Here is a 23,616-nt window from a genome sequence, read left to right on the forward strand (position 1 = left end):
GTGGGCAAAAAGCCCTTAAAAAAAGAAATGACCACATGGGGGGGGGGGGGGGGGGGGGAGCATTGAGGCGGGATGCGGCAGAGGGCAGATAACTCGAGTAAAGCTTTAGCAAAAGATCTCCTTAATGAAACAAAGTGTTCTAATTTCTTTGGTAAACTGTCCAAGTTCTCATTTTTGTTTTGAAGCATAGTCCATAGACCGTTATTAAATGGACTTGGGGAAAATCCACTATTTCTGGGATAAGCAGTATAAAATGTTTTGTACATTTTTGGGATCTTGCCAGGTATCTGTGACCTGGATTGGCCACTGTTGGAAACAGGATGCTGGGCTCGATGGACCTTTGGTCTTTGCCAGTATGGCAATACTTATATACTTATAAGTATTTTCTTTCATAAGAACTTGATGCCTCTCTTTATGCTCCTTTACATTTTCAACTAAGACAGAATTCAGGGGCTAAAAGTCACATGTGGCAAAATACAGTTGCACTCCATCTAACATAGTGTTCAAACTGGAAATTCAAGAATAGCAGGAATAACTTTAAACAGATAAATTGGTTCAAGTTAGGTGCTCTCAGTGTTGACGCTTGAAAAGAATATCAGCATAACTTTAATCTGATAACGTATCCATTTTAAGATATGTTAGCCATCAAGCTGAATACTGACCTTGTTGTTTTCATCCCCCCCCCCCATCTCCATATATACATTCATTCATGTGTGCACACATAAGGCTATATTTATATTTACTTCTTTTTGTAGTCCAGGAGCTTGTTGTGCTGAACGATGCAATCTTCTGTATTTGACACCTGTTGTAATATGCTCTTTCCCGATTTCCCTTGAAAAATAAGGTTCTCCTGCACTAGCCCCTTGGTTTGGTCGAGAACAGCAATCCCATAATCATGAAAGGACTGGATCCTGTTTTTGGTTATCTGAAATAAAAGATAAATGAATACATGAGGGAAGGAGAACAGCCTTTTTTGTATAATCTGAGACTCACTTAAATCATTCCCTTGATTTATTGTTTTATTCTTGCCTCCCATTCTCTCACAATTGCATCACATAAAGCAGGATACCCCTCCTCCCTGCAAGAACCATAACCCATGTTTACTTGGTTTCCAATAAACCTCTTGAGACAGAGAGAGATTCCAGGCACAGCATGATTAAGAATCAACATTATCTCTGTTGAACTTGTTGCTCTTTTTCATCATTTGGTTTTCTTGGTCTGTGGCTACTGCTTTCCTCTAAAGTTGTTGGGGTAACCTGCAGGGGATGAGCATTGTTAAAGCCAAACATCAATGGGCACTGCTGAGGCTGGATAGTTTAGAAGAAATGTTGGTGGCTATATGGACTGTTACAAACCATGTGCTAGGGGCCTGGGTGTTAGATTAAATATAGGTCTTTAAAAGAAGCAGTAACAATTTAATATGAACGTTTAGAGTTTTACTATAGGAAGTCAGTAAGGACAGGCTGATATATGTGATCTTTTGTAAGAATGGTTTAAAGCAAGATGCGGATTTAAAGTAATTATTGTAAAACTCATCCTTTTTGAAAATACATTCCAACTCAACATGTTAATAAATAGTCTGTTTCCAAACATACATTTACCAAAGCCCAAAATGACAATTTTATTTTCCTTGATCCCCTTTCCCCAGATTGCCCACCCTCCCATCCTTATTCCTCTCTTCTACTTTCTCAATTATCTCTACACAGTCTATTTTATTCTTACACTGTATAAAAAAACGATGATGTGCCTCTGTGAATATCCATTTGTAGCTTTAACTTTCTTTTCCTCTCCAGCTAATGCACAAACTGCGTTCAAGAGCACACTGCATTTGTCTTGTTATTAGAGGACCTATAAAAGATTCTCACATGTGTATAAACCAGTTAATAACTCTTTCTCCTGCATGCAGCACTGCTAGGAATTCCATTTGGAGAAGTATATGCATTTGATTTTGCCACAGAGCCAGTTTGGAGAGAGGGGTCTGACTGTATTCATATCAGTATACACATTTTTGCTATAAGACAAGCTTTTCTCAAAAGCAAAAGCTGTTCAGCTGATTCCAAATCCAGGTCATCACTCAAATCCTTAGTAACATAGTAAATGACAGCAGATAAAGACCTGAACGGTCTATCCAGTCTGCCCAAGATAAACTCATTTTACACAATAGGTCCATTGAGCCTCCCTTTGTGCCTCTGTTACCCTTGGCAATACTTGGTTAGTCAAATATACGTCACTATCCTCCAGTATATCTTTGGGTTCCTCGTACAAGGCCTTGTAATAATTCAGAAATCTCTCGATAATGCTTCCCGTCTCACGAAGGAGCTGTCCCCCTCTATCCCGCACTTGCAAAATCCTCGATAGGCCTTTTTCCCCTTGCACCAACCTACTCAGCAAGGCCCCTGCTTTATTCCCATATAAAAATAGTTGATGTTCAAAGTACATTTGTGATTTCTGTGCCCTCTGATGGAGTAGTTCATTCAACTCTCTCTGGGAAACTAATAGGACCCTCTTTCTTTCCTCTGTAGCCACCGCGCCAAAGCGAATCCTCTGTGATCGAACTTCTTTTTCCAAACGGAGGATTTCTTTATCTCTCATTTTCCTAGCTCTAGCTCTATATGCTATCACCTCCCCCCACATTACTACTTTAGCTGTCTCCCAATACAGACTAGCTTGTTGTTGGTGACCACAATTATGATCCTCAAATTCTTTCCATTTTTCTCCTATAAAGGCCTTAAAGTGCGAATCTCGATAAAGTTCAAATGGAAATCTCCAACCACCCCGCCCACCCCTGTTCCCCGACACTTACAACTGTACCCATATAATCGAATGATCTAAGATCTCACAGGGTCCGATCTCCGCTATTGGCACTCTTGAGAAGAGATCCCGAGATATAAAAAAATAATCAATACGTGATTGTGATAGATGTGCTCGGGATACGTGTGCAGTCCCTTTGCGTCAGGTGTAACACCCTCCACACATCAATCATGTTCAGTGCTGAGCAGAGGAATGGCACACCCCTCGAAGGATAACTTCAATCCTTGGGAGCCACTTTTATCAATCTGCGGATCATATACCATATTGAAGTCCCCCCCCCCCCCTAATATGAGATTTCCCTCTTGATAGGGGCCCAACAGTTCTATTAACATTTTGTAGAATTTTTGATCATATACATTGGGTGCATAGATGTTACAAAAAAAGTATGTAATTTTGCCCCACTCCACTTCTACTAACACAAATCTTCCTTCAATGCTCCTTTTAACTGCCTTGATTCGCAACTGTAAGCCCCTACGGAAAAGCATCAACACACCTCCTTTTTTCCCCACCGCTGGTGAATCCACTGCCACCTCCACCCAGCCTTTCTGAAATTTGCTATGCTCAGCGGCCGTCAAATGAGTCTCTTGGAGAAATAAGACATCTGCTTTATGCCTCTGCATCACCTGCAGGACTTTCGTACGCTTAATGGGTGATGAGATCCCCCCCACATTCCAAGATATTAATTTAAGTGTGCCCAATCCACTGTCTTAACTATAAATACTATAGGATGAATGTGATCTAAAGTGCGAGGACATGCCCTCCCAGCCCCTGGGCGCCCCCTCTTCCAATCCACGTCGCTTTTCGTGCCCCCTGCCAAGTTTCCCCTTTTTGTCCTCCATCTAGACACTGTGTAACAGTGAGAAAAATGAAAAAGAAGAAGAAAAAAAACCCTCCTCAACCATCTCCCTTCCCCCTCCCCCTCTCCCAACCCCCCCTCTTTTATATTGCCCCCATCCTCAAAGATTGTTCTCGCTAGAGAACAGGTCACGCCTCCGCCCCGCCCTTGCCCACCCAGTACCATCGCTCTCTTTATGATACATTGGCCCATACAAAATATATTACTCCCCCTTATTATATAAACTTATCAATATCAACATGTATAACCAGCATTCCCCTCTATTAATCCACACATTTATCTCAGAGTTATCTTCCTCTTTCATCCCCCGTTGATCATTCTAAGTACTAAGATCTCTTATTTGAACTACAAATAGTGTCCAGTATTAATATCCATTATTCCACAGCTGTCACTTCACCTGGGCACTACGCCGTCTCTGAGCCGACCGCCTCTTCCTGTTAGCCGTCTCCTCTCATGGACTCTGCTGGCTATAGGATCCTGCCCGTCCACTCTACGCTGCTATTCCGCTGTCCATTCGGTTTACAAATTGCAGTGCCTCCACGTGGGATTGAAAGAAGTGTGGTTTGCCATCATACTGAATTTTCAATTTGGCCGGGAACATCAGAGCAAAAGGAGCCTTCTTCTCATAGAGGCGCTTGCAGATCTCTGTAAATTGCCGATGCTGAGCCGCTACCGCAGCTGAAAAATCTTGAAAGCAAAGAATGTTATGGGTTTCATATTGTACCTTTCCTCTCAAACACCATTCCCGCAGGATTTCTTGCTTGTGAGTGTAGTTAAGCACTTTACAGATGACAACTCTCGGTTTCTCCATGTCTTGCCTGGTCCGACTCAGCCGATGCACATGTTCAATTTTCAGTGAGTTCTCCAGCCGCTGCAGATTTAACACTTTGGGGAGCCACGCTTCAAGGAAATCCCTTAACTTCATTTCTCGCAGTGTCTCCGGAAGTCCTACCAGTCTGAGGTTATTCCGTCTAGATCTATTTTCTACAGCTTCCACCTTCAATTCTAATAAGTCCAACTTTTTCTGCATTTCTTTTTGCTGGGTTTCATTTTGCAGGCATTGATCTTCAACATCGGATAGCCATTGCTGAAACCCAAACAGGTCCACTTGCAGCCCTTCAAGCTTCCCGTCCATTTGTTCAATCTGGTCTGAGATTTTCTGCAGCTTTTTATCCACAGATCCTTCCAACAGGGACGAGACCTCCGCTGCTATTTCTGCCGCCCAGGCTGAGCTCACCGACTCGCCCGCGGGGCTGGCCTCTGCCATCTGGCCCTTGCGGCCCCACGCTCCTTCCTTCCGATTAGATTTTGTCATCATTATGAACTCTCTCCAAGCGTTCGGACCCTCTGCCCACTGCTGAGTTATTCCCACCACTTTTACCAATCTTCGTGGGTTTACTGTCTGGTTCTTGACGGTGCTGGGGGCTAGATGTTATCAGCAGGGCCTTGGAGCTCTAAGATGCGGCGTCCTTCCCTCAGCCTAGCATCACGTGACCCAAGAATATTTTTTCAAATATTGAACTTTTTGAATTCTGTCTACTACTATTTCTCTGCAAATATATTTATACTAATATCTAATTCCTTCAGGTCGAGTTGACACAAGGCCAAGGATTCTCTAACTTTATAGATTTTCCAGTTAAAACACCTAACAATTACTTCAGAAGGAGGGGATTCATTGGTGACTATTTTAGCTTGGGAATTTTTTTATTTGTTAGCTAAGTCAAACAATTCTTTTGTATTGAAACCTTCATTTGTCACCTGAGACGAAAAGAATAAACACTTTACTTGTTTGACCTTGACTTTATATTTCTCCATTTTACTGACAGGTATTTGTGACCTGGATTGGCCACTGTTGGAAACACTTAACCTCCAAAATATCCATAATGCTAATTTTTCTTACCAAAGTACCAAACTCTAGAACTCATTACCCAAGTATATTAGACACTCAGTTGACTATATGTTGTTTAGAGGTTTACTTAAAGCCCACTACTTTAGATCTGTGTTCAGCTAATATGAATTGTCTTGTAATGGTTCTTCCTCATTTGCTATGTAAGCCGCATTGAACCTGAGCTTTCTTGGGAAAATGCAGGGTACAAATGTCATAACAAATAAAAATAAAATTATCTAAAATATCTCCCCCAATATTCAAAGGCATTAACTGGCCAGGATCAGCACCTGGCTGGTTAAATGCCAGATAATCAGCTATCCACCAATATTCAGCGGACATGGCCGACCATGTCCCCCTGAATATTGACGGTTAGCTGCTAGTGGATAGCTGGTTATATTGGGCGATATAACTAGCTATCCACTGATTTTCAGTGCATCGCTGCTTAACTTGAGCAGACATATTTGGCTGCATGCAAACCAGGGATAACTTTGGCTGGTCTGACTTTAACCAGCCTGGCATTGAATATCCGGTCTTAGGGCTAACTCCCGCAGTCTGAATATCGGACCCTCTATGTTTAAATCATTCCACTTTAATACTAGATTGTTTATAACCTCAGGGTTCTGGTTTAGTTTTGATCTATCCCTTGCAAAAAAATATCCCTATCTGTTCTCTCTCTTTTTAGATGATGATGTTGACTGTCTTTCACTTTTCTCCAGCCAGTGAAGTGTAAAGCTTAGTTTAAAATTATCAGACCATATTACTGGCTCCTATTTTTCATTTGTCACATATAAATTATCAAGGATATTTGATTTGAATATAAACAAGTCTTTATCATGAAACCTTTGATGTCAATAACTGCAAACCCAGGGAACGTAAAAAAGAATGTACTGCCATTGCATTATGATTTGTGCCTTCCTCCAAATGCAAATTTAAATCACCAGTTAAGAGTATATTGGCACATTCCACACTAGCTACCTGCAGCCCTTTCACTACTGGCCTTCTAAACACTCGATCACTCGGACATAACGGACCCCTCATTATTGATATAATAACACAAATTCATCTTCATGTTCTCTGTATTACAGAAACCTGGTTGTGCCCTGGAGATGCTGCCTCCATGACTGAGGTAGCTTTCTACATAACATCCATACATGGAGGGGGCACTGCCTTTTTTATTCTTTAGCTTCTAAGAACACCTTACCAATATTATTAAAACTGAATCTTCATACACCTGTTTTAAAAGATTACTTAAACCACGGCTCTTCAATCAAACCTTTAAAACACACAGCTAATTTTAATTCCTCCTTTTTCCTCTCTCCTGCCTACTACCCCTTCTTTTGTGAGGTACCTCGGGAAAGGAAGAAGCTATATGGATCAACCTGACAGGAAGGAGAATATGGAACCTGTATCCACACGGGAGCTGTCAGACTTCCAATGCAAATATAGAAGCCGGACAAGGATCTGATAAAAGATATTCATAAACTTGGTATGATGAGTGATGAGGATAAAGAGAATGTGCTAATCAAATACTTCTCTTCGGTGTACACAGGAACAAAATCCTGGAGAAGGACTGCGGTCAGTTGCTGAGAGAATATCTGGGAATGGAGTGGATATTGCACCATTCATGGAAGAAAGTGTTTATAAACGGCTTGAAAATCTGAAAGTGGACAAAGCTATGGGGCTAGATGGGATACATCCCAGGATACTGAGGGAGCTCAGAAAATTCCTGGCGGGACTTAATTTAATAAATTAATAAATCTTTAGAGACAGGAGAGGTTCCGCGGGATTGAAGATGAGCAGATGTGGTCCCTCTTCACAAAAGCAGAGACAGGGAAGAAGTGGGAAACTACAGGCCAGTAAGCCTCCTGTCAGTGGTAAGAAAAATAATGGAGTAACTACTCAAGGAAAGGATAGCTGACTTTCTAGAAGCCAATGGGTTACAGGATCCGAGGCAACATGGCTTTACCAAAGGAAAATTCTTCCAACTGAATCTGACTGACTTCTTCGACTGGGTGACCAAAGAACTGGATGAAGGACATGCACTAGATATAATCTACTTGGATTTCAGAAAAAACCTTTGATACGGTCCCTCACAGAAGACTCGTGAATAAGCTAAGAGGGCTGAATTTGGGACCCAAAGTAGTGAACTGAATTGGAAACTGGTTGACTGACAGGCGGCAGAGGGTGGTGGTAAATGGAACCAACTCAAAGGAAAGGAAGGCCCCAGCACCATCACCTTTCCGAAATCTACTCTTCAGAGTTATACACAGATTGATGACCAGCACTGTTCCCACTCCTCACAAAACTTTAAAAATATTATTACCCCATTATATCTCACAGGAGGTAGAAATGGTGAGGGCACTGGGCTATATGAGTCTAAAGAATCAGCAAAGCAGCAGCAGGAAGACATGGTAGGAGACCACTGATAAACTTGGAAGGAGGGGGGGGGGGGAGAAGGGGCATATGGAGGTGTATTTTCAAAGCACTAAGGCTTAAAAAGTTCTATTGTAACCTATGAAACTTCTTTGAAAATGAGCCCTGTTGTCTCACAAACTCTGTGTGTTTCTTGGTTTGGCTTTCTAGGCACCCCCCCCCCCCCCCCCACCATTTCACCTCTTCAGAAATAACATAACATAGTAAATGATGGCAGATAAAGACCTGTACAGTCCATCCAGTCTGCCCAACAAGATAAACTCATTTTAGCAGCAAAAAGAACACAGTCTAACTGTGGGTATGATAACATTATAGTTTGTGAGTGAGCATGGGGACTATGTAAGCACGTGTAATGGTTAGTGCTGAAAAGTTATCGAGTTCCAGGAGGGAAATTTTGAGCCAGTCCTGGATTTCTGCAACCCTATCCTCGTACATTATGGGACCTGAAATGCTGATTTCAGTGGTGGTATCAGGGACTACAAACAGAGCACTGAATTGGGATAGAAGTTCAAAAATAGGCCTGAACAAAGAGTCTCCCTCCTGAGCTGGGTAACTTGGCAGCTCTGCTTCAGTGGGCTGAAAACCAGGGAAGCTGGGCAAGTCACGCCCACTCTCTGTTGCTTCCGATACAAACTAGAGATTCCAAGGATGGAATCTCAAAATAGTGATATTTAAGGGCAATGTATCCAAGATATAAATTTACAAAGTTTAACATGTGAATAAAGGCTCACACTATGTCCACAAGTTACCCAGTTCTAGGAGAACTTGACTAGTCCAGAATTTTAGAATTTACATATCCCAAAGCACTATAATATTAGTAATCCACGATTACTCCAACACTCATTTAAACTAGTGCAGCATGGTCCCATCAAGCTCTGCATCACCATTTGGAAAACATAAATGCCATTCAGCTACAACTCTTCTACTGCTGCTTTCCCTTAGCCATCATTATTCCCAGGACACATCTATATTCAATCTCTCTCTCATAAACAGTAGTAATAAACAATATTAAGTGGCTCCCTCGGTAGGTCCGTGCTCCTTCTGGCTCCTGCTAGCAGCTACTCATGGCTGGCCCTGTCTCCACAGTCTGTGTCCCGCTGGGTGCTGGGCCGGCTAGCTGCCACAAGGCCAGCTCAGGCCACCACACTAACACTACATCCACAAGTTACCCAGTTCTAGGAGAACTTGACTAGTCCAGGATTTTAGAATTTACACATCCCAAAGCACTATAATATTAGTAATCCCTCATTACTCCTACACCCATTTAAACTAGTGCAGCATGGTCCCATAATACAACAGGATGCGGTTGTTAAAAATCCAGGACTGGCCTCAAAGTCTCCCTCCTGGTTCTGGGTAACCTGAAAGCTCTGAGTCAATAATCCTTCAAACTGTATGAAGAGAGGAAGCCTGCATGTTCTGAAGACCTTGCATACCACAGATCTGGATCAGCTGTATATCGCTGTAATACAATATCAAACACACAACAAAAAGATTTTCTTGCTGATCCAAACCTATACTAAAAAACAAGAACAAGGGGAAGGGGAAGGAGTCAATGGTTGCTGCTCTCTGCAAACTGTGCAGAAGCTCATACAACCGAAGACTGCAGAAAGTTAAGTTCAAGTGCAGCTTTTGAAAAACAGGTTTTGTTTGCACAAAGCTGCCAGCAGCTGAGAAGAGTCCTGGCTGTCTCGCTCAGCTGGGGATGTATCTGGTCTCATCACCAAGCCGCAGCTGGAAGTCCTTCCAGGCTCCAGGTGCCTCAGCCCTGTGTGAAGTCCTTGATGACGATGGCGCCATTGCTGCCGGCATCCAGGTGCTGGAAGAGTGTCTCGGCCTCGGCTGGCTGCACAAGCAACTCGGCACATAGCGACGAGAACTCTTCATGCTCGATGTGGCCCGACTCCACCAGTCCTGTGCTGTGTGCTGGCACGGAACACGTGCGCACAGCCATTTAGAGCCAGATCTCCCAATTCCCATGCACTCGGTTCAATTAGGACCAATGGAGGGCGAGCTGCTGAGCGCCAAACCCATGGCAGCGATGAAAAAGTGTCCAACCCACAGCTGCGGGGATCAAAAAGTGCCCCAGAAACCCGTGGGCTTTCAAAAGATCCTGTGGGGGGAAGTCAGAAACCGCCCAATTCCAAAGTTTTACCATGGAATTGGTAACTTTGACACAGACAAACAGGACAAATAAGGGATTAGGGAATTACTTCTTGTGGGAATGATTAAAACAGAACAGGTGAATAGGAATTAGGAGTTAAAAGAGGCCCCAGAAAGGTGGGGTTTTAGCCTAGATTTGAATACAGCCAGAGATGGCGCATAACGTACGTCTACCTTCCCTTTTCCTTACTTAATTTTATTAAGCCATGCCCTCTCTGGCTTTTAAAATACTGTTAACTGCTCTGCTGCATTTGTTTTCGGTGTGATCTGCGGTATATCAAGATTTTATAAATAAATATGCCTTAATTTTTGAGCATTGTCATAGACCAGTGTTTTCCAAGTCCAGTCCTGGAGTACACCTTGCCAGTCAGGTTTCAAGATATTGACCATGAATATGCATGAACTTGATTTGCATACACTGCCTCCATTATATGCAAATCATTTTCATGTATATTCATTGTGGATATCCTGAAAAACTGACTGGCAAGGGGTACTCCAGGACTGGACATGGGAAATACTGTCATAGACAGTGTATGTATGTTCTCTCCTGTCGTACTTGGGGCAGTGGCTGGATGCTCCAGTCCACACTTTACTGACACATCTAGGATGCATGTACATTCTATGTAAGATCTTAAATGTGTTTGTCTCAATTATACACTTAAGGTAATTATTAGGATACACTGTCCCCTTGTTCCATAATTTCAGCACCTAAATATAAGCATCAAAATGTAATATACATGGGTGTAAGTGCTTCGTGCACGCTAAGCGCTATTCAGCAAACTGTATACAAAGAGTGCATAGAGGGGAGCATAAATGTGGGCCGGGCAGGGCATGGGTGGGTCTCAAGTTACATGCTAAAGTGCAACATACACGTTACGCGTGTCCGAGTAAGTGAGGTAGTCCAGTGTAGGGAGTTCGGCTTTGTTTAGTTTTGGTAGAATTTCGTTGTCTGGTATTTAGGCTGGATCCTTGTGGTATGCCTTTTTGAACAGGTTGGTTTTCAGTTGTTTTCGGAAGATTGTTAGGTCGTGCATTGTTTTTATGACATTTGGAAGTGCGTTCCATAGTTGCGTGCTTATGTAGGAGAAGCTGGATGCATAAATGATTTATATTTCAGTCCTTTGCAACTGGGGTAATGGAGATTCAAGAATGTGCATGCTGACCTTTATGTGTTCCTGGTTGGCAAAACTACGAGGTCTGACATGTAGATCGGGGGGGCGCCAAACCCCCAAGAGAAAAACTACACTGGCTCCCACTAAAAGAACGAATTGCGTTCAAAGTCTGCACCCTGGTCCACAAAATCGTTCACGGTGAAGCCCCGATCCCATGCCGGAAATGAACTTTCTATACCTGACTGTCTAACCTACCCTATAATTTACTCTATCATCTATGAACTTTAATGCAATACCACCTTGTAATCTACTCTATCATTTACAAATTTCAATGCTATACCACTTTGTATTTCTCAGATCCGGAAATGGCAATCGCCACTACAGCATAATGTAATTTACTCTATCATCTATGAACATTAAAGCAATACCACTTTGTAATTATTAGATCCGGAAATGGCGTTTGTCACTACGGCATAATGTAAGCCACACTGAGCCTGCAAATAAATGGGAAAATGTGGGATACAAATGCAATAAATAAATAAATAAATAAATCTTTAAGAGGCCCTTTTACTAAGCCACGTAAGCATCTACACATGCCAAAATGGAGTTACCGCCAGACTACCGCGTGGCTTTTGCGGTAAGTTCATTTTTGGCGTGTGTCTGAAAAATATTTTTTATTTTCGGGTGCGCGTAATGGACGCACGCCAAGTGGCATTTGGCATGCTTAGGTCATTACCGCCCAGATTCTTTACCGCTAGGTCAATGGCTGACGATAAGGTCTCAGACCCAAAATGGATGTGCGACAATTTTGATTTTGTCGCATGTCCATTTTTGGCCCCCTCCCCAAAAGGCATTTTTTTGTAGGTGTGCTGTAAAATAATTTTGTGCGTGCCCAAAACACGCGTCTACATTACCGCAGGCCATTTTTCAGCGCACCTTAGTAAAAGGACCCCTAATTTAGGAGCATAGATTACGCTTGTAATTTAGGAGAATAACCTTTATAGAATAAGGCCCTTAGTGCCTGGCATTTCATGCGCATTACGGCATCTACTTTTTGGAGTGGAATTGTTCTCTGTGTGTATATTATTTGGGTTTCTGTACACAGTTTCCTAGCTTACAACTAGGCTCCTGTTTTGATAATATCAAGTAGGTGGGATAACCAGCGGTCCAACAAAATTAAATGCAACTAGGAAAAACAGTGGAACAACATAAACAGGACAAATATCCACATACCTTCATGTCTGCTGTCTGTGCTAACTGTAGGCCGCACCCATGGTTTCCTAGGATGTCATTCTCAATGATGATCCCTTCTCCTTTGGAGGAGACGCCATGGCTGCTGTTGTCATAGATGCCATTTCCACGCAGCTCCACCCTGCACCCAGTCTCAATTAAGACACCAGACAAACTATTGCAAGAGATGCTGTTGTTTGCAATGCGTGTGAGCTGGGTGCTCTGAAATATTGCAACCCCACTGTCCTGGTTGGCATGGATGGCATTGGCTATTATGTTCAGTGCTTCACTACTCTTAATGTACAAACCAGCAGCTGTAGAGAGAAAAATAATCATACAAACACTGCATCAGTCACAAGAGTATTTCAAACAATATACACAAGTAGAATGCACTAAAAACACAAATCATAAGGTCAGAAAGCTAAGACATTATTCAAAATGAACAGATGCATCCAGGGTCCAGACAAATAAAGGTGGGTAAGAAAGCAGCCTGTGCTGTGTAGTAATGCTATTAGCCAGTGTACGGAGGCTCTTGGCAAATAAACTTAAGTTCCTACCATCAAGTGGCTGTCAGAGGGCAATTTCCATCTTGGCTTTATTAGCACAGACTGTGCTGCTACTGATTTACTGATTTCTTGCTGTGGGCATGGGAGCTTGCTTCGTTCCCTCCCTGACATTACCACGGTGCCAATTTAAACAGGGTGCCCAGTGGAACGCCGCCACTTGGCATGTCGCCTAGCGTGGCAACGTACTATTTCAGGCTTGTTTTAAACTTGAAGCGGGTTAATGGTATTTTCAGGAATATTTTTGTGTTTTATTACATTTTGTTATTTAGCCTGATATAAATTGAGAGGTTATGGTGATCTTAGGATCTAGTTAAAAATTCTAACTAAGCTTATTAGAATAAGAAACAATAAGCTTCGTTAGAATTTTTAACTAGTAAGTTTGTGTAACTATAATGATACATAAAACACTTTGGCTTATTTTTAAAATTTTTAATAAGGTTTGCTAGTTTTAGTAATATGACAGAGGTTTTAGCAGAATGGCCCATTCCAGTGGTATTCTTAACCACCTGATTGAAGAGGGGGGTAAGTTGGCTGCAGCCCAGTGGGGATGCACTTGTAGACTGTTTAGCTACTGGCTTAGGTCCACTGTCACGGTGTATAATTTTAAACCTGCATCCTACTGAAAAAAAAGAGATTACAGCAAAGGCTCTAGGGTAGTCAATCTGGTAAAGATTCCAGTTTTTTCCTTTATACCTGCTAAGTCTCTTCATGTATCCTGTTTGTACCTCAACGTTAGATCCGCTTGCAATAAATATTGGTTAATTAAGGTTTGGGTGAATGATAAATTACCTGGGTTGGTGGTTTTGGTGGAGAATTGTTTTCGGTCAACACAATAATAATGGGTGATTTCAATTACCCTGATATTGACTGGGTAAATGTAACATCGGGGCACGCTAGTGATGTAAAATGTCTTGATGAAATCAAGGACAGCTTTATGGAGCAGCTGGTACAGGAGCCAATGAGAGAAGGAAAACTTCAAGACCTAGTCTAGTGGAGCGCATGATCTGCTGTGGGAGGTAATGGTGCTGGGGCCGCTTGATAACAGTGATCATAATATGATCAGATTTGATATTAGCTTTGAAGTAAGTATACATAGGAAATCAAATACGTTAGCGTTTAACTTTAAAAAAGGAGCCTATGATAAAATGAGAAGAACAGCGAAATAAAAACTTAGAGGAGCGGCTGCGAGGGTCAAAAATTTACATCAGGCATGGATGCTGTTCAAAAACACCATCCTGGAAGCCCAGGCTAAATATATTCAGCGTATTGCGTATTAAAAAAGGAGAACGGAAGACCAAACAACAGCCAGCATGGTTAGAAAGTGAGGTGAAGGATGCTATTAGAGCTAAAAGAAAATCCTTCAGAAAATGGAAGAAGGAACCGACTGAAAATTAATAAGAAACAGCATAAGGAATGTCAAGTCAAATGCAAAGTGCTGATAAGGAAGGCTAAGAGGGACTTTGAAAAAAGATTGCGTTGGAGGCAAAAATACATAGTAAAAAATGTTTTAGGTATATTAAAAGCAGGAAGCCAGCAAAAGAATCGGTTGGACCGCTAGATGACCAAGGAGTAAAAGGGGCGATCAGGGAATACAAAGCTGTAGTGGAGAGATTAAATGAATTCTTTGCTTCGGTCTTCACCGAGGAAGATTTGGGTAGAATACCGATGCCAGAAATGGTATTCGAAGCTGACGAGTCACAGAAACTTAATTAATTCTCTGTAAACCTGAAGGATGTAATGGGGCAGTTCTACAAACTGAAGAGTAGCAAATCTCCTGGACCGGATGGTATTCATCCCAGAGTACTGATAGAACTGAAAAATGAACTCACGGAGCTATTGTTAGTAATACGTAATTCATCCTTAAAATCTAGCGTGGTACCGGAAGATTGGAGGGTGGCCAATGTAACATCGATTTTCAAAAAAGGCTCCAGAGGAGATTCGGGAAATTATAGACCGGTGAGTCTGACGTTCGTGCCGGGCAAAATGGTAGAGACTATTATAAAGAACAAAATTACAGAGCATATTCAAAAGCATGGATTAATGAGACAAAGTCAACATGGATTTAGTGAAGGGAAATCTTGCCTCACCAATCTACTACATTTCTTTGAAGGAGTGGACAAACATGTGGATAAAGGGGAGCCAGTTGATATTGTGTATCTGGATTTTCAAAAGGCGTTTGACAAAGTACCTCATGAAAGAAGACTCCATATGAAATTGGAGAGTCATGGGATAGGAGGTAGTGTTCTATTCTGGATTAAAAACTGGTTAAAAGATAGAAAAGAGAGTAGGGTTAAATGGTCAGTATTCTCAATGGAGAAAGGTAGTTAGTGGGGTTCCCCAGGGGTCTGTGCTGGGACCGCTGCTTTTTTAACAAATTTATAAATGACCTAGAGATGAGAGTAACTAGTCAGGTAATTAAATTTGTTGATGACACAAAGTTACTCAAAGTCATTAAATCGTGGGAGGATTGTGAAAAATTACAAGAGGACCTTACAAGACTAGGAGACTGGGCGTCTAAATGGCAGGTGACGTTTAATGTGAGCAAGTGCAAAGTGATGCTTGTGGGAAAGAGGAACCCGAATTATAGCTACATCATACAAGGTTCCACGTTAGGCATCATGGACCAAGAAAGGGATCTAGGTGTCGTCGTTGATGATAAGTTGAAACCTTCTGCTGCGGCTAAGAAAGCAAATAGAATGTTAGGTATTATTAGGAAAGGAATGGAAAACAAAAATGAGGATGTTATAATGCCTTTGTATCGCTCCATGGTGCGACTGCACCTCGAATATTGTGTTCAATTCTGGTTGCCGCATCTCAAAAAAGATATAGTGGAATTAGAAAAGGTGCAGAGAAGGGCGATGAAAATGATAAAGGGGATGGGACGACTTCCCTATGAGGAAAGGCAAAAGCGGCTAGGGCTCTTCAGCTTGGAGAATAGGCGTCTGAGAGGAGATATGATAGAAGTCTATAAAATAATGAGTGGAGTTGAACGGGTAGATGTGAAGCATCTGTTTATGCTTTCCAAAAATATTAGGACTAGGGGGCATGCAATGAAGCTACAATATGTAGTAAATTTAAAACGAATTGGAGAAAAGGTTTCTTCACTCAACGTGTAATTAAACTCTGGAATTCATTGCCAGAGAATGTGGTAAAGGCGGTTAGCTTAGCGGAGTTTAAAAAAGGTTTGGCTGGCTTCTTAAAGGAAAAGTCCATAGATCATTATTAAATGGACTTGGGGAAAATCCACTATTTCTGGGATAAGTAGTATAAAATGTTTTGTACTTTTATGGGATCTTGTCAGGTATTTGTGACCTGGATTGGCCACTGTTGGAAACAGGATGCTGGGCTTGATGGACCATTGGTCTTTCCCAGTATGGCAATACTTATGTAAAGATCCTCCTCTTAATGACGTCTGTCTAGTAGATATAAAAGTTTACATATGAATCATCCCACTCATAGTGGGGGAGGGTTGGCTGTAAGCTACAGGGATTTTTTTTTTCAAAGTAACTGTATGTAATTTGCTTAATACCTCTGGGTTGGAAATTTTTTCTTTTACTGTGGATGACCTTCTCTACAGGGAACACTAAAATGAACTTTGTTTTTCCATCCCCCAAAAAACTGGTCTGATTGGCCCTGTTTACTAAGCAGTGCTATAGGCGTGCTAGCGTTTTTAGAACGCTCTATCGCTAAGCACGTGCTAATTTTTAGCACAAGCTAAAAACTCTAGCACACCTTAGTAAACAGGGCCCTTATTTTATGAGTTTGTTACTAATGAATTATTGGAGGTTAAATATTATCTGTTATTGGGAGATATTAATTTACATCTGGATCATGAGGGTGATGCTGCGGTATCAGCCTTATTTTCCTTTTTAAATTCTGTAGAATTTGTCAAACTGGATTGTTGCATCACCCATGAGAAAGGTCATCAGTTGAATTTATTCATCTTTACAAATGTCCCTTTTACCTTTTGGCAAATTAAGGATTGGAAATGGAGTCCCGTTATTTGGTCTGACCTATTAAAATTAGAATTCACCCTTTATTGGCAATATTTGTCTAAAAAGGTTAAGCTTAATGTGACATCACAAACTTATCTTTCAAGAGGCAAAACTGAAAGTGAAAAGTTTTGGAGTCACTTTGACACACTGGTTGGCCAATTTAAAGGGAACCCTGAGGCACAATGGGAAAATTGGAATAACTGCTGTAATATAATCTTAGAAAACATTGCTCCTATCAAAGAAAAAAAACTAAGAAAAGAATTAAAGTTAGTCCATGTTTTAATGAGGAACTGCTCTCCTGAAGGAAATTAGAACGTAGGTGGATTAAGAGTAAATCTCCTGATGATAAGTTTAAATGGAGAGATTTAAATAATTCTAATAAAAGATTATTAAGATCTACTAAAAAAACAATATTATTCCAAAATGATTGACTTAGAATGGTTGAATCCAAAGATGTTATTTACTATAGCTGAGGGTGGCCAATGTGACACCAATTGTTAAAAAGGGTTCCAGGAATGATCTGGGAAATTACAGACTGGTAAGACTGACGTCAGTGCCAGGTAAAATAGTGGAAACTATTATAAAGAATAAAATTACAAAACATATAAACATGGTTTAAAGGGACAGAGTCAGCATGATTTCAGCCAAGGGAAATCTAGTCTCACCAACATGCTTCATTTCTTTGAAGATGAAAATAAAGTCGATAAAGGTGAGCCGGTTAAGGTAGTGTATCTAAATTTTCAGAAAGCTTTTGACAAAGTTCCTCATGAGAGACTCCTGAGAAAATTAAAGAGTCATGGGATAGGAGGCAATGTTCTGTTATGGATTAGGAATTGGTTATGGAACAGAAAACAGAGGGTAGGGTTAAATGGCCACTTCTCTCTATGGAGGAGGGTGAATAGTGGAGTGCCGCAGGGATCTGTACTGGGACCAGTGCTATTTAACATATTTATAAATGATCTGGAAATCAGGATGAGTGAGGTGATTAAATTTGCAGATGACACAAAACTAGTCAAGGTTGTTAAAACACATGCGGACTGTGAAAAACTGAAGAAGATCTTAGGAAATTGGAAAACTGGGCATCCAAATGGCAGACGAAATATAATGTGGACAAATGCAAAGTGATCCAAATTAGGAAGAATAATCCGAATCATAGTTACCTGATGCTGGGGGTCCACCTTGGGGGTCAGCACCCAAGAAAAAGATCTAGGTATTATTGTAGACAATACTCTGAAATTTTTTGCCCAGTGTATGGTGGTGGTGGCGGCGGCCAAAAAAACAAACAGGATGCTAGGAATTATTAGGAAAAAGATGGTAAATAAGACCAAGAATATTATAATGTCTCTGTATTGCTCCATGGTGTAACTTCACTTTGAGTACTGTGTTCAGTTCTGGTTGCTGTATCTCAAAAAAAGATGTGGCGGGGCATAATCGAAAGGGGCGCCCACGCTTTCCTGAGGACATCCTCGCAGGACGTCCTGGCGAAGGGGCGGGGAAACCCGTAATATCGAAACAAGATGGGCGTCCATCTTTTGTTTCGATAATACAGTCGGGGACGCCCAAATCTTAACATTTAGGTCGTCCCTAGAGATGGTCTTCCTTAGACTTGGTCGTTTCTGATTTTCGGCGATAATGGAAACTGAGGACGCCCATCTCAGAAACAACCAAATGCAAGCCCTTTGGTCATGGGAGGAGCCAGCATGCGTAGTACACTGGTCCCCCTGACATGCCAGGACACCAACCAGGTACCCTAGGGGGCATTGCAGTGGACTTCAGAAAAAGCTCCCAGGTGCATAGCTCCCTTACCTTGTGTGCTGAACCCCCCAAAACCCACTCCCCACAACTGTACACCACTACCATAGCCCTTATAGGTGAAAGGGGCACCTAGATGTGGGTACAGTGGGTTTCTGGTGGGTTTTGAAGGGCTGATTGTGAGAGGAAATCCGCTGGCAAATTGGAGAACTCAAACGCCCCACGGTAAAGACAACAAAACACAAAAAGTGTGAGAGAGACCAAGGCTACCAGAAACTGGAAGATGTTCGTTGATTAAAAGTTTATTCAAAGTTAGAAGGCTCAGAGGAAATCTGCTGGCAAGCGGAGAACTCAAACGCCCCACGGTAAAGACAACAAAACACAAAAAGTGGGAGAGCGACCAAGGCTATCAGAAACTGGAAGATGTTCTTTGATTAAAAGTTTATTGAAAGTTAGAAGACTCACTTTGAAGGGCTTACATTTACCACAACAACTATAACAGGCAGGGGGGGATGGGCCTGGGTCCGCCTGCCTGAAGTGCACTACACCCACTAAAACTACTCCAGGGACCTGCATACTGCTGTCATGGAGCTGGGTAAGATATTTGAGGCTTTGAGGCTGGCATAGAGGCTGGCAAAAATATTTTTAAAATTTATTTTTGAGGTTGGGAGGCGGTTAGTGACCACTGGGGGAGTAAGGGGTTATCTGGTCAGTTCGGGCACCTTTTTGTGGCTTGGTCGTAAGAAAAAAAAAAGGACCAGGTAAAGTCGTCCAAGTGTTCGTAAGGGACGCCCTTTTTTTCCATTATGGGTCGAGGACGCCCATGTGTTAGGCACACCCAAGTTCCGCCCTCACTACGCCTCCGACACGCCCCTGGGAACTTTGGTCGTCCCAACGATGGAAAGCAGTTGGGGACGCCCAAAATCGGCCATTATACCGATTTGGGCAACCCTGTGAGGACGCCCATCTTGAGATTTGTGTCGAAAGATGGGTGTCCTTCTCTTTCAAAAATAAGCCTGTATGTGGAATTAGAAAAGGTTCAAAGAAAAGCGACCAAAATGATAGAGGATGAAACTATTTATTTCTGCATTTGTACCCTACATTTTCCAACTTTATGGTTGGTTCAATGTGGCTTACAGTTGTCTAGTAGTAGATTACATTTATGAAGGATCAGTGAGGCATACCATTCTCTTGCAGTTACAGGGTGGTTTACATTTATCTTTTGTCAGTCTAATTACGTGTATTACTGCCGTTCAAGGTGGTTCAGTTCTGTTCATTTTCATGATTATGAAGTGTTTCCTTTGGTCTGCTTTGCTACGTGGGGTCATTGAAAAGGGATTTTCTGAAAAGTAAGCTTTCATGTATTTGCGAAATGATAGTTTTTTATTAACTTTATGTCTTTCGGTAGTGTGTTCTACAGTATGGTGCAGATGTATGGGAAGCTGGTATTGTATGTAGATTTGTATTTCAAGCCTTGACGTTTAGGGAAGTGGAGGGTTAGGTAGGATCTCTTGCCCTTGGTTATGTTGTGGATTGGCAAGTCTATGAGGCTGGTCATATAGCTCGGCGAGAGGCCAAAGATTATTCTGTAGACGAGGGGAACAGATCTTGAAGACTATGCGTGTTTTGATAGGTAGCCAGTGCAGTTATTTAAGATGAGGTCTGGTGCTTTTGAATCAACTTTTTCCATATATGAGTCTTACTGCTGTATTTTGAGCTGTTTGTAGGTTTTTTTTAGGATTTCATCCTGCGTAGATTCCACTGTAGTAGTCAGCGTGGGCAAGTATCATGGATTGGACAAAGTTTCAAAATATGTTTCTTGGGAAGTAGTGTTGAGTTTCCACATCGTATGGAACATTTTCTTTGTAGTGTTTGCTGCTTGGTAGTCTAGGGATAGGTTGCAATCTATGGCAATTCCTAGTATTTTCAGTTTGTCTACTACTGGGAGAGTTGATCCCGAGGCTATGATGTTTATAAAGCAATTGGTATTGTTAGGAGATGTTAGTATCAGGCAGTGTGTTTTTTTTCCCTGTTTAGTTTCATCTTGAAGGCTGCAGCCCAGGATTCCATGATGTCTATGCTGTTCGTGATTCTGGCTGTGATTTCCTTCTTGAAGGGGATAAAGATAGATACATCGTCAGCATAGATGAAGGGACTGAGGCCTTATTTGGATAGTGATTTGGCTAGAGAAAGTGGTGAGTCTTGGGGGAACTTCGCATTCAGCATTCCATGGGGGAGAAATTTCCAAGTTTGAATTCACTTGGTAAGATCTGGTGGTCAGGAAACCCATGAACAATGCAAGTACCTTCCCTCCTATTGCAAATTTGTTGAGTATTTTTTGCAAGATTAGGTGATCAACCTTGTTGCGAATACACTAGACATGTCAAAATGAAGGAGTATGTTATTTCCTATTGAAATCTCCTGTTTGAATTTAGCCAGACATATAATCAGCACTGTTTCTGTGCTGTGGTGGGTCCTGAAGCCAGATTGGGATTTGTGTAGTAACTGCTTTTACTACATTCTCTAGCAACAAATTTCAGAGTTTAATTACACACTGAGTGAAGAAATATTTTCTCCGATTCATTTTAAATTTACTACTTTGTAACTTCATTGTGTGCCCCCTAGTCCTAGTATTTTTGGAAAGAGTAAATACGTAAGCGATTCACATCTACTCGTTCCATTCCTTATTATTTTATAGACCTCTATCATATCTCCCCCTCAGCCGTCTCTTCTCCAAGCTGAACAGCCCTAGCCACCTTAGCCTTTCCTCATAGGGAAGTCGTCCCATTCACTTTATCATTTCATCACCCTTCTCAGTACCTTTTCTAATTCCACTAAATCTTTTTTGAGAGGCGGTGACCAGAACTGCACACAATATTCGAGGGGTGGTCGAACCATGGAGTGTTGTTGTGTGGTTGTTATGTGTTTGTCTTTTTGTATTTTGTGTTGTGGGAAGTGAATTTGTAGTAATTGTGTGTTTCTTTGGTTCGCGTGGTTGTATTTTATTAAGTTTTGTGTTTGTCCGTTTTCTGTGTAGGGTGTGGGAGCTGGTGGGTCTTGTGGGTGCTGGGGATTTCTTTTTAATCAATTTTGAAGAACCCCCCCAGTCTTATGTTCTTAATTATTAGATATTGAGCAGGTAACACAATAAACTATTGAAATAAGGCCCTCAACTGAGGTCCTTAAGTCAAAAATTGATAAGATGTGTAAAACGTTGCCAGCCTTATGTTTTGAGAAGCCAGCAGGCTGTTCTGGTTGTTTAAATCTGACTGACCCTGATATTTCAAGTGGTAGAATATGGGCCTCTTTCAATCAGATAAATTTGGAAGAGACTAGAAAACTAATGTTGAGATATTCTTCCCCTCACTGTACCTTAATCTGTCTACTTATCTTTTTAAGTCTCCATCTCTGGCTTTATAAAATTGGTTTATGTCTTCATTAAATTTGTGTTTGGAACATGGGCATTACCCTAATTATTTAGGCCACATTGTTCTTACACCAATCCTAAAGAACCGATTTGGTCCAACATCACGTTAGTAATTATAGGCCGGTAGCATCTATGCCGCTGTTTGTAAAGATATTAGAAGTCATGGTTACAAAACAACTTGAGTATCTTATTTTATTTATTTTATTTGTTACATTTATATCCCACATTTTCCCACCTATTTGTAGGCTCAATGTGGCTTACATAGTACCGGGAGTGGCGTTACAGACTCCGGTGTAAACAAATACAAAGTGATGTTGTAGGTTCTTGTGGTCGGTAATGACGGAAATCGGATGCACTGCTCCCTCCAAGAGGTATCGCCATTCTTCCAAAGCCAACTTGAGGGCTAACAGTTCCTGATCTCCAACAGTATAATTCCGTTCGGCCGCTGTGAATTTCTTGGAAAAGAAGAAGCATGGATGCCGCTTCCCTGCCTCCGAAGTCTGTGACAAGATTGCCCCCGCTCCCAAGGCTGAGGCGTCCACTTCCAAAATAAAGGATCACTGGGGATCAGGACTATGGAGAACCGGTGCGGAAAGAAAAGCCTTCTTGAGAAGTTCAAAAGGTTCGATGGCTTGCGAAGACCAATTCCGAACATTAGCGCCTTTCTTGGTTAAGGCGGTAAGGGGAGCTGCCACTACTGAGTATCGGTGTATAAATTGTCTGTAATAGTTAGTGAACCCCAAGAATCGTTGGAGCGCTCGCAATCCCTGTGGTCGTGGCCAATCTTGAACAGCTTGGACTTTCCCGGGGTCCATCCGTAATCCTGTCGCTGAAAGGAAATAGCCCAGAAAAGGGATGCAGCGTTGATGGAATGCACATTTCTCGAGTTTTGCAAAGAGATGATGGTCCCGCAGTTGTTGAAGCACCGTACAAACATGCTTCACATGTTCCTGAAATGAGGAAGAAAAAACGAGAATATCATCCAGATATACTATGACAGATTTGTATAATAGGTCCTTGAAAATGGAGTTCACAAAGTCCTGGAAGACGGCTGGGGCTTTACAAAGGCCAAACGGCATGACCAAATATTCAAAGTGCCCTTCATGGGTATTGAAGGCCGTCTTCCATTCATCCCCTGGCCGGATCCGCACTAAATTGTAAGCACCACGTAAGTCCAATTTAGAAAAAATGGTGGCCCCTTGGATACGGTCAAAAAGTTCCGGGATGAGAGGCAAGGGGTTTCTATTCTTGATGGTGATGGCATTCAATCCCCTATAATCAATGCATGGCCGTAATGACCCATCTTTCTTGGCCACGAAGAAAAACCCACGCCAGCCGGCGAGGAAGAGGGTCGAATGAAGCCCTTAGCCAGGTTGTCCCGGACAT

At 41.8% G+C, this 23,616-nt stretch overlaps 1 protein-coding gene across 1 annotated transcript in view; it reads right to left on the reverse strand.

The window, feature by feature from the left end:
- Window positions 1-23,616, reverse strand: part of FBXO10 (F-box protein 10) — a 195,486-nt gene that overhangs the window by 37,756 nt on the left and 134,114 nt on the right. The window contains exons 8-9 of the mRNA XM_030192457.1: window positions 12,494-12,804; window positions 744-925 (exon numbers count right to left, since the gene is read on the reverse strand). Coding sequence (XP_030048317.1) covers window positions 744-925; window positions 12,494-12,804 — 493 coding nt within the window. The remainder of the gene's footprint in view (window positions 1-743; window positions 926-12,493; window positions 12,805-23,616) is intronic.

Source organism: Microcaecilia unicolor, chromosome 2 (genome assembly GCF_901765095.1).
Source record: "Microcaecilia unicolor chromosome 2, aMicUni1.1, whole genome shotgun sequence".
In the NCBI taxonomy this organism is placed as follows: domain Eukaryota; kingdom Metazoa; phylum Chordata; class Amphibia; order Gymnophiona; family Siphonopidae; genus Microcaecilia; species Microcaecilia unicolor.